Below are 12,126 nucleotides of genomic sequence, written 5' to 3' on the forward strand. Positions count from 1 at the left end.
ATATATTGTCAAAATAAGTCTTGATATCTAGTGCTTGGGTGGAGGGAGGTTGATTAGACTCCAATGTTAGATGAAGGTGGAAAGAAAGCCAAATAGTTTTTGAAGGCTGGATGATTAATCTTCTCTATCAGACTCTGATCTTTGTTTCCTTCTGAAATAAATATTTTTTCCTTCAATGAGATACTTGGGGGGGGGAGGGGGTAACATACAGAAAAGGAGTTTTCATTCATGCATGTTTTGACTTCAGTAAAAGCATCTATAATTGATGCTGTAATATTTTTCCTCCTTACTAGTGATTTGAAGGATTTCAATTTTTACTTAGTCCTTGGAGATTAAGAATTATTTGGGTGTCTAAAGGTATATTCCACATAATTTTGAAAATATCAAATGTTATTGGAATGTGAAGACTGGACAATTTTGAGCATAGCATTGGGAATTTGACAGTGTCCTGGATATTAACTTTAAGACAAACCTTCCTCCCCAAGTTCTTCTACTTTACAGGATGTTTTTTTATCTGACATGAAATTCATCCCTTGAACCAGGGAGCCAATGACACATGTCGTTACATTTGGAGAGTGTTCATAATTTTAGCTTGTAGCTGCTGGATTGGATTTTTGTTTTTCTTTCCTCCGTCAGGCAGAATAAAGTAACATTTTCAGCAGCAGCTGGCTATTAACTCTGAAACATATTTCAGAGTCACAGGAACCTGCTGGTTTGTATTGAGAATTCCTGAAGATCCCAGTTTCCCCTCATGTTGGTGTGAAAGCTGATGATTTACTTGGAACACTTTTCTTCAGACTTTAGCAAGCTGAGCAGCTCCTTGAATGTGAAAGACTTACCTATCTTACTGCATGTTTTTTCTAGTGCCTTACAGGCTGCTTTTCAAGCCTGCTTCTACATGACAGGGGAAAACCTCAGATTTCCACGCTTTATTGCTTTCCTTATTTTCTTGCACACTTGAGTAAGAAGTGAAATCGCCACCTGTGATGTCTATAGCTAACATCATTGGGTTAAAGTGGATGAGTGGATGTTTCAAACCTTAAACTGTTTCAGTTTATGTGTAGAAGCTTAGGCGTTGCTTGCTTCTGTTTATATTTGGAAATTTTCTGTTGAAGCCACAGCAAATAGACTGGGCTTTATGAAAGTGAAAACAGATTCTGGTGGACCCCTGAGTGACAAGTCCTATGCTCATTTGTCTTCAGTAGCTTTGGAAGATGCAAGGCTGAATGTTGTTATCCTGGGCTGGATGTTGTAGGAAAAGTCTGCATAGACTTGCATAGAAACTGAGGTAATTTATTTTTTTACTGTTTATTGTTTTGTAGCTTCTAAAATGTGTTAAATTCCACCTATATTCCTGTACCCCTAGCAGAGGGAGATGATTTTTTTTTTCTCAAGGAATGTTTCAGAAGACATATGAGACTCCAAGTTGAGAGTAGCTTGGGGATAGCTGGTAGGAAAAATTCTGTGTGGTGTCTTGCATTGAAACTGAGAAACTGAGCTCACCTGATATGGCTCAGCAAAGACGTGTGCAAAGACCAGCTGTATTCTTGGTGTGAGGGGAGAAAGTAAGATTGAGAATGGGATGCCTGTATTTGCAGTAAGTTCTTATTTAAATATACACAGACCTGTTTGGTTAAAGCCGTAAAGAAGAGGGAACAAACTGAACAACCTTAATGTGTTTCTTGTTAGTGTTTGAAGTGCATTGTCAGAGCTCTTACCTGAGCAGAAGATATTGCCTTGATAGGTGAGGTTGGAGAAGGGTTTCAAAGTTAGCAGTGCCCAGCAGCTGGTTCAAAGTGCACAATACAAAGAGTGTGTTTATTGCTGCTATCAGAAAAGACCACCTGCAGAACCCCTTAACTGAAGCTGAGACAGAGTGAGATGAGGGCCCCTGCTGAGCACACTGGAAAGCAGAAGTCCTGGAGATGGAGACAGAGAATCTGCTGTGTGGCCCAAAGAGTGTAATACCAATGCTGGCAATTGGCATCCATTGCCAGGCAAAAATGAGAGACTGTGACGCTTCATCAAAGGCCTTGTTGAATTTCTGGGTTGAAGCAGGGCATAGCAGTTCTAGCCATGGGTTTGAAGGCCTGTTGTGCAAATTGCTGTGATTAAGTGGTAGTCTCCAAGCTTTCATCTAGCTGGTACAAATGAACCTTCAAAATGAGTGTGCTGCTTCATTTGTAAGTGAGCAGAACTAATAGTTCTGTACTGTGTGCTTGCAATTATGAGGGGGTTTTGTCCATGCAGATGGGTTGGTTGCTTATCTTGTATGTGCATTTTTGGTGGCCAGTTAGAGACTGGAGAAGGAAATGTTGCATGCACACAATGATAGATGTACAAAACATGTCAATTTTTAGGCAATCCTATGTTTCTGTTATTTGATCATATTCTCTTTTACTGCAGAAAGAAGGTAAAATAATAGTATACCAATGTGTTTACTATAGTTAGCAGCGTAGAAGTTTAGGGCATCTTGAAGCCTGTCAACTGCAAACCTTGTCTTACCTGATATTTAACTTGCACTTAACTGCCATTTGCTCAGTATGTCACATAGGTCTTGCTGACCTTGGCAATGCTACAGGAGAAAAATGAAGTACTGTCCTCAAGTAATCAAACCCATGCAGCTGGTAGAAGTTGGAGGTATTTTAAGAGCAAGCAGTCATTGTTTCTGCATTTGGTAGGGCTGCTGCTTGGAAAACCTCCTTCATAGCTGTAGTTTCTTTAAACTTTTTTGATTGTCTCTAGAGGCTGATCAAGTTACAGGAATGACAGAAGAGTGTCTCATGTCTGGATTCTGTTCAGGTTAACAGCGCTTGGCCTTTTCTACAACAGTTTGGTGCTGTGTACGTTCATGTTTGGTCTCTTGCTGATTACTACTGCTTACTGAGATTGAGAATGGAGAAACCAGTTTCCCTCAAAAGAGTATGTCAGGATTTTCTAAATGGTGTAGTCAAATGGTCCTCTTAGTAATAGTAATGAAACTTGAAGTTCTCAGGATGAGTATTTGAGTAAAACAGTTGTGTGCCATATAACCTTTTTGGATTTCTTTAGATGAGGAGACAAGAAGCCTTCAGTTTGAAGACCAATCTCAGCGTCTTAATTGTGGGCATAATTCGTATTTTCTTTTGGTGGTTCCTGGCTGAGCTGATGATTCACCTCATGTATATCCATGCTCTCTACAGCAGTGCTCCACCTTTGGAAGCTGCGTCATACTGGGCCTTGGGTGAGTACAGAAACAGTAGCAGAAATCTTCCTTCTCCCCCCACTTCAAGAACCCCAGTCTACTTCTCTTTCATGTCCATCTGTAGGTACTTATGAATAGTACATTATGGCCAGTCACTGTCAGAAAGGTGGTCTACAGACTCTTAATATAACATGTAGATCCTCTAAGAAGCTTACAGTTGAACTGATTGAACTGCTTCCTAAATTAAAAAAATATTCTGTATTTTTTCCAATCTAAAGTGTGTATCTAAACTTTGGTCTAAAGTGTTTTTTTCCATAGAAGTGGACACTTAAAAAAAGAGTTTGTTTACTGTAGGGATGGAGGAGGGGAGATGTTAAGAATTAGTGTTTCTCATCCTTTATTGATCTCCTCCTGTTTGATATTTCTGGTTCGTATTCATGTTGAAATGACAGTACTCATGAAAAGAGCAGGGATTTTAATTTCATTAAAATGAATGCTGACGAATGTAGCATAAAATGGCAAGAGCTTTAGGTGCTGGTATGTAGGTAGACATAGGCTAACCCATAAGCCACTGGCATATGTGATTGGTTTGTGGGGTTTTTTTTCCCCCCACTGTCCTGCTATGTGTATCACCAGGTAGGAGGAATGAAAGCAGAGAAACCCCAGGCCTTAAAATTGGGTTCTGAAAAAGTCTTGGTGATTGCTGAATTGAAGCAGATGCCTCTTACTGTACCACAAGTAACAGGAATAGATACATGCACTGGTATGGTCCTGTCAAGCATTCATTGGAGAACATGTAAGATGAGCAGTGTGTGTGTTGGAGGACACTTGTGTATTGGACTCTGGTCAATAGAGGGCAATGTGTGCGCTCTGTCACTGTATGTGTATATATGTGTGTGCATATATACACACTATATATTTCAATATATAATTTTTATATATAAAAAAGAGCAAGAACAGATGGGGAGCAGAAAGTGAGAGGTTTGCCTTCATGGTTCATTCTGCCCCTCCTCACTGTTTAGAAAGTGGATTCTGAGTTTTCATCTCCTGTTCTAAATGTCAATTCATTGATGAATTAAATCAGTTAGCTCCTGGTGTTGTCTGTATGTCTGACAAAAAGCTGGCCACTGGATAAGGCAGGTAAGGCTACAGAATTAGGGACGAAATAGTCCAGCTTTGGTGTTACCGGGGGATTTTTCTCTCCCTTCAAGACAACCAATATTGATTTTAAAAAAGATGGGAAAAAAGTTACTTTCCAGACAATAGCTAAGCAGGCTGTATATTTATTTGACAAAATCAAGTGTTATATCCTAAGAATTAAAATGCATTTTGAACAGATTATTAGAAAAGGCTGAAATGCCTCAAAGCAACAGGTGATTAAAGCCTGTGTTAAAGCAAGTTTGGACTGTAAAGCTGCCTGATTAAAATATGATAATTTGATTTGAAACAAGTTCCCTGTGGAGACCCTGCTTTTAAGAGGTGTGTTCAAAGTGTAACCCTACTTTCATTGAGCTTTGTCATTGTAGTAATGAAAGCAGACATTTAAAATATTATAGTACAAATGAGATTGAGGCAGAAGTTTATCACTTCTTAAAATGTTTTCTCTGCAGGTTTTATCATAATGATTATACAGGTCTCCTTAGACTCACAGCAGTGACAGGCCAATGTTGTGACTTGCTTTAGGGAGCCACTGATATATAAGTAAGGGTACTGGTAATATTTTTCTGTTGATCTTTACGAGATCCTTATGGATCTTACCATGCTTCTACATCAGTTCTTGTACTGAGCCAAACCCCTCCATTATTTCACATTCTTTGTTATGAAAACCAATTACATCAGATAACTGAGTCTTGAGACAAAGGAAGCAGCTTGTTGTTGACTCAGGAGGATTAACCACATGGTATATTAGCCTTTCTGCACTGCTGGGTGTTTTGTTCATTTTGTGTTTCCTATTTAACTACAGCACCTTCAAAGCAGCACGGAGCATCTACTTACCTCATGATGCCTGGCTGCCCTGATAGCTTGGTAAACTTAGGGGAAAGGTTGTGAGGCTGTTTTGCAATCAACTCTAATTAGGGAGATTATAACTGCTCCTCCATTTTTCTTCTGGGATATCTTTGAACAGTGGGCAATAAATGCCAGCAGTGCAGGTAAAGACAACAGTGCTATGAGATTTTGCTCTGGGCATCTTAAGGGCAATGATGATGGTCAGTCTACACCTCAGAAGCGTGAAGCTACACTGTGTTCTGCATCACTTCGTGTGGTGCTCCTGTGAGGTGAGACAGCAAAGAAATGAACCAAAACAAACCCTGACTGAGTTGCAATGCTTGTGTAAAAATGCTAGTGTACAACATTGTCATTTATGGCCATGTAAAGCAGAAATGCTAAAGTTACCTAAAGTAACATTACTGAGTGCACACAGGTGTAAACTTAAAAAAAAAAATAGTACCTGGGAGGATGTGTTACCCAGCAGTAAGAGAGGTATTTTCTCTTGTGTGGAAGGAATTAGGCAAACAAGTTTCTAGAAGCAGCAATATATAAAATGATGTGTGTACGGTTTTGATGCCTGTGTATTTAACTGTAACAAAGGTGCAAGCTGCCTTCAATATTACTGTTTGCGTGCATTAGCTACTGTTAGTACATTTTGTGAATTATATAGTGTTTTTTTAAACATGTGTCCTTTTGCAACTAAGCCAAAGATCCTCTTGGGTCAAATCTTCAGGTTCTTCTTTTCTCATGCTTTTTACAAGCCAGTACCTGCATTACTGTAACAGCACTCTTGGCCTATAGGTTACCTCATTCCTTCCAATTCATTTGCAAATACCTAGTTCTGTGTGTTCGCCTACTCTTCTGAATGTGGGCATGTCAAAGCGCAGTTTCTCCCCTTCTAGAGGAGGCCACCTTCTGTCCCAGGTAACCCAGCTGAGCTGTGTGTTTCTTGTGACACGTGTTACCGTAGTGTCATAAAGGCTCAGAGGGCATTGTAGCCTTGCTTCACCCTTTGCTTGTTGAATATTCTCCAGTCTCTTTATTGGCTATGTAATCTGGGTAGAGGAAGCCTGTCTCTTGAATAAACAATGATGTGGCACATGCTTTCCTGCATTGTTGTTGTACTATGGATGGAAGAACTGCTGTAATTGAAGTATCTGTGCAATCTCTTTGATTGCTGTTATATGCAGGTTGTATTTGTAACTGGCAAGTTTCAAGGTTATTAACTGGGTGATAAGAGTGTTGGGAATTGTGAGCAGAAGACTAAAGACGGTGTATGTGTAGTTCATGTAAAGGTAGAACCTTCAATTCTCTCCTGGTCACCCCTGTTTTCCTGGATTACTCCTTTCCCTATGTTTTGTAACTTGTGCCTGGCAGCTGCCAGTAAAGGCAGCTTATGTGCCTGCCCTGTGGATCAACGAGCTATGGAAGTACATAGTCAGCAGCCTGCTCTGAGAGAGAGCAGGTTGCATCCTCTGTGCATCAATCCTTTAATGAGCAGGAAAGTAAGTGTCTTGTTGCACTATGGCTCCTGGATTTTGGGGGTTCAAATGAAAAATGGTTGGAGTCCTAGCTGGATGGTCCTCTGAAGAACAGCATCTTTCTTAAAACTATTCTTCATATTATTTAGAAGAACTCTACTAAAAGAGAAAATGGACATTGATTAGTTAAGCTCTTCAGCTAGACAGTACAAAATCTATCATTTAATTCCACTTTTTCCATGTTGAATATTTTTAGCTGGATTTCTGTCCATGTTATGAGAAAAAGCTGGTTGCATCCACATCTTCCATGGACTAAATACAATAGGAAAATATTATGGATCTGTTTTCAGCGTATCCCCTCCCCTGCTTAATACTATAACCCCCATGTGCCACATAGATGTCAGAATTTCTTCTGCCACATATTCGTCCCCACATTTAAATTGTTTCCTTTAGCATTTGGCACATACTTCTTTAAACTTGCATGCTTATATTGCAGCAAGCTGTGGTACTGGAGACCAAATGCCATGTGCATTAACAAAAAGCTCTATCATATGGGTCTGAAAAAAGTGTAATTTCATGCTGAGTACACAGTGTTGCGGATGGAAGTGAGTGAGACTGCACTTCACTCATAAGAGAGAAGCAACAACACACTTTATTGATATAAAACAGGAAGTTAGAGTTCAATTGTAAATGTGACAGTGATTTAACAATATTCGATCGCAAGGTACACTTGATTATTTACTGCATAGAGGACAGGATCAGACAGAACTGTCAGGAAGACCCTCCTGTTGAGCCATGAGGTTCAGAAAGAACCCCCTTGCTTTCTAGACTCCTTCTCAGAGAGGAGTCTAGGTGCGGCTGGATCCAAACCTAGTCCCAGACTTGGTCAACGGTTTATGTCTGAAGGATTATATATGTGTAATTAATCCCCTATATCACTTAGCTAAGATTTTAAAGTTTAGCGTGCTATTAGTCGCTTACCGAGGATCTGTTGTGGCAAGGAATCTCTCAACCTCGAGGAGTAACCTTGAGAGGCGTCCCTACTCAAGGGGAGATCCCACTGTGCAGCCCGCTGCTGTGCAGGAGGGCTCTTGGGCTGCTCACTATTTAGAGGGGTAAGATGATTGACTCAGTCATATTTGCATACTGATAACTGTGGTTAGGTGGGCATATTTCTCACAATAGCCCTTAGTTATTGTGTTGTTACCTGGCTCCCAAATCCACTTTGAAAGGACGCAGCTATCACTATCGGCATCCATTAATGACTGCCCCTGGTAGTTATCGCTTGAGGAGGGTTACAGGAGACAAAGATGAGGTTGGGTGGCGGAGCACACTGTCACACACAGTTGTATTCTGTTTCCTCAGTGGCCTGTGTTTGGTAGCAAGGATAACCTCCAAGAGGAAATGTCAGCCTCTGGTATGGAGGAAGAGGAGGTGGTGAGAGCTAGCTTTGGGTAGAGGTGCTTTTAGATACCCAAATATTAAGTCTTTTGGGTAACTTTAGGTATAAAAGATTTCCAGTCATTGCCCATAGCTCCAGTCCCCACAGAGACTTTATTCTTCCCTGTATAGGGCAGTGGGAATCTTGCTCTCTGTCTGGATGTTGGGGAAGGCATTTGGCTGTACCTTCTGGATAGTATGAGATAGAGAACACAAAATCCATGTGAAATCTTGCACTTGTTTCTTCAGTGACTCTTGTACTGGCCTGTGTATTCCTTCAATGTGATGGGCTCCAGTGGCACCCCACTCTCCCAGCAGAAAATGTTACTGCTCTTTAAGACCCACCAGGCATGATGAGCAGCAGAGAGTGCAGTTGTTAAGGGTTGCTCATGGGCTGGGCTTTGCTGCTCTCCTCTGAATGGCTCATTTCTCAGAACTGCTTATTGCGACACCCTTGTCCTCGCAGCAAACCTTGGCTTCAAATCCTTCTCAGCAATGCTGATGATCTGTGGTAGGAGTTGTATGAAAAGCCAGGTGATAGCAAGCAATATGGTTTTCCAGTGGCAAAATATTAGGTCCCACATCAGGAATAGAATAAAGAATACGATGGGACTGTATCCATAGCGTTTGGTTTTTTAACTGTGTGTACCTGTTTGCCATATATGTATGGCCCTTCAGTTTGTGGGAGGGATGTTAATGTCTGAACACAGAATTAATTTAAAGATGTCAGCTGGGCAGCACAGTACTGTTATTTATTGATCCCAGGAAGGCATTGTTTGGAGAATGAGAGCATTTTCTAGAATTCACAAATCACTGTGTCTATATTCACAAATATTCATGTCTATGAATAGTTAGCTATTGGCATATTGAACAATATCAAGGCATTTGTGCTTATTTAGCTCCGAGCACCAAATGCAGTGTTTATAGCATGTTTTTGTCAGTGCTGCATCTCGTTCTGGTAACATTGGTCAGATTGTCTGAAAGAATTGGGCGCTTTCAGAATTAATGACACAGCAGGAAGACCCGTATTCCATGGTAATGGAAACCCTGATAATTCATTCTTCTCAGTTTTTAAAGTTAATTGGGATTAATTTGCTGCCTTTAATTTTACACTGTAAAATGAAGATTTGCAGGCACAGATGATAAAAGCCACTATGGATTCCAGTAATCCAGGATCCTGGTGAACTGCAGCATACCAGAAGAATAGCCACACCGGGCCAGATCAGAGGTTCATCTGCTCTAGTGAGTAATGTTTAGACATGGTATGTAATGAAGCCTGGAAAAAGAAATAAAAAATAAAGGGCAGGTAGATTGGTGATCCTTTCCAACGTATCTTCTTCAGGCTTCTGTAGCTGAATGACAAATTCACTGACTTAGGTAGTAACAGGGAGTTCAACAGCACTAGTTGAAAGATCTTAAATTCAAATAAGTGATTTATTTTTTTTCTTCACTATGACAACAGAATATCAATAGCAAAATTCACCTGGTGGGGTACGTTATACAGAAACTGGAACGGATGTTGATTCATTTGTGTGTTAAGACTGATTCTGAAAATGCAGAGATTAAAAAAAGCGCTGCCTATGTTATCCTTATGAGGCTTCGCATTTAGCCTGGTGATTCAGCACCATTTACTCATCTCTGCTCATCTGAACAGAGCTTCATGTCAGTCTCACAAGGTATAGTGAATGATGAAAGCCAGAATTCTGCATAAAAATGTATTGTCTAATACAATTGTTGCACTGGATTAATCCAGGATACTAATAGATATTGTAATTGTGAAAATATATTTGACTAGGAATCTGTGTATGTGTGCTTTGTCAGAGGTGTGTGTCTGGTGTAGAGACGTACCTCTGAGATGTATGCATGTATGACGTCGTGAGTGTTCTGTGGATTTAATGTATTGGCCTTAACCATGTGTCATTTGCTTGTTCTAGTGAAGCATGCACAAGTTAGTGTCAATTAGCTATCATTGTTTTAATTATTAACTAGGCTCTAGTACTCCAAAAGGGTATGTATTTTCATATGAGCAGCATGTAAGTCAATCCAGAATGTGATCTGTTCAAAGGTGGAGCCACCTGGTTTAATCTGTAATTGGTGATTTCGTGTTTTGATTTGTTGAAAGAAGAAATGTTATGTAAGTTCCTCTTTGAAAGTGAGACCTACGGAGTAGTCTGTGTAAGTTGGATGTAGGGTGCTAGTTCTGATGTACTGCAGTTCTTTTTCTAATAAACCCATAGATAGGAAATGGATTTCTGAGTTCATTTTAAGAAGCACACAGTGTTTTGCTATTGAAATTAGGGTGTCTGTGCATCTGTCTAAATGGTAATGACATACTAACAGAGTAATCTGAGATTCTTTTTCCATCCTACAAGATAATGATAAAGAGAATCTGATAAAATATTTGGCATCTTGCTGTCTGTTTTGAAAACTGGAAATACAAACATGAATCAGAAAGCTTAGTAAGATTTTATTCTCTAAAACATTGGGTAGTTCACTGCTCTATACGAAGAAGTGTGTGTGTGAAGGTAATTTTTTTTATAAGTCTTCCTGCAGGCTAAACTTCCAGATAGTATTGGCAATTAACCTCCTTTTATGATTACTGTTTTTCACGTGTGTGTGGTGGCTTAACACCAGCTGGCAACTGAGCACCACACAGCGGCTCGCTCACTTCCCCGGTGGGATGGGGAGAGAATTGGAAGGGTAAAAGTGAGAAAACTCCTGGGTTGAGACAAGACAGTTTAATAGGTAAAGCAAAAGCCGCGCACGCAAGCAAAGCAAAACAAGGAATTCATTCACTACTTCCCATGGGCAGGCAGGTGTTCAGCCACCTCCAGGAAAGCAGGGCTCCATCATGCGTAACGGTTACTTGGGAAGACAAATGCCATCACTCCAAACGTCCCCCCCTTCCTTCTTCCCCCAGCTTTATATGCTGAGCATGATGTCATATGGTGTGGAATATCCCTTTGGTCAGTTGGGGTCAGCTGTCCCGGCTGTGTCCCCTCCCAACTTCTTGTGCCCCCCCAGCCTACTCGCTGGTGGGGTGGGGTGAGGAGCAGAAAAGGCCTTGACTCTGTGTCAGCATTGCTCAGCAGTAACAAAAACATCCCTGTGTTATCAATCAACACTGTTTTCAGCACAAATCCAAACCATAGCCCCATACTAGCTGCTGTGAAGAAAATTAACTCTGTCCCAGCCAAAATCAGTACAATGTGATAACTGTGAGAGTTCTTTCCTGCAGGTATTTACTAATGAACATAATGTCTGCTGTAGATATTTTGGGAGTATTCAAGATAGGTGGCTTTAAGGCATGTGTATCCTTGAAAAAAAACTCCTGGTTTTCTTAAACCTGGAAGAGCTGCCTATGCCTTGACCAACAGTCCCTTGGCAGCTCTGATTAGTCTTGTTTAAGTAACTTCCCTTTGGATCTTTGTCTATTCAACTTTGTCTAAAAAGAAGCACTTAGCCTCCAGGGCAAACATTGTGGTATGTACTTTCCTGCCACCGCTCCATATGTTTTAGGAATTTTCTTGCTTCTCCTGTGCTACTGGAACGCTGGGATATGAAGCCGGGCTGCACGAGTCCCTGTAGTATTTTTCTTTCATCATTCCTTTTGATTTTGTGAGCCGGCGCACCTCTTTCAAAGCAGTGCCAAGCAGCAGTGAAAAACACTGCTGAGCAGTATGTGCCTAATTATTAGTTGCATTGTTTTCTGTTCCAAGTAATGAAATTGGGGTGCTTCATGTTTCTCACACAATGCTCTCTTTCAATGGCTAGAGACAGGAATAACAGAATTGAGTTGTCACTTTTGCATTAATTCAGGTCAATGTAGCAGGCATGAGTGGACGGTTAGCCCTGACTAGGGGCCAGGACAGCACAGCGTGATGTACGTGGGATTGCTGGCAGTGGCTGCAGAACTCTGCTTACCTGGCAGCTTGTGCAGAGTTGACTTGGTGCTGTGGTAGTCATATATGTTCATGTGAAAGCTTCCCCCAGCATGAGGTGTAGCCTCCTGCTGTGATCAATACCAAACTA

At 40.8% G+C, this 12,126-nt stretch overlaps 1 protein-coding gene across 3 annotated transcripts in view; it reads left to right on the top strand.

Annotated features, from left to right (window-relative positions):
* HHAT (hedgehog acyltransferase) overlaps positions 1-12,126 on the top strand; it is a 188,659-nt gene that overhangs the window by 7,435 nt on the left and 169,098 nt on the right. For all 3 annotated transcript variants that reach the window (XM_076334499.1, XM_076334497.1, XM_076334498.1), the window contains exon 7: positions 3,052-3,223. In XM_076334499.1, coding sequence (XP_076190614.1) covers positions 3,052-3,223 — 172 coding nt within the window. The remainder of the gene's footprint in view (positions 1-3,051; positions 3,224-12,126) is intronic.

This window comes from Aptenodytes patagonicus, chromosome 3 (assembly GCF_965638725.1).
Source record: "Aptenodytes patagonicus chromosome 3, bAptPat1.pri.cur, whole genome shotgun sequence".
In the NCBI taxonomy this organism is placed as follows: domain Eukaryota; kingdom Metazoa; phylum Chordata; class Aves; order Sphenisciformes; family Spheniscidae; genus Aptenodytes; species Aptenodytes patagonicus.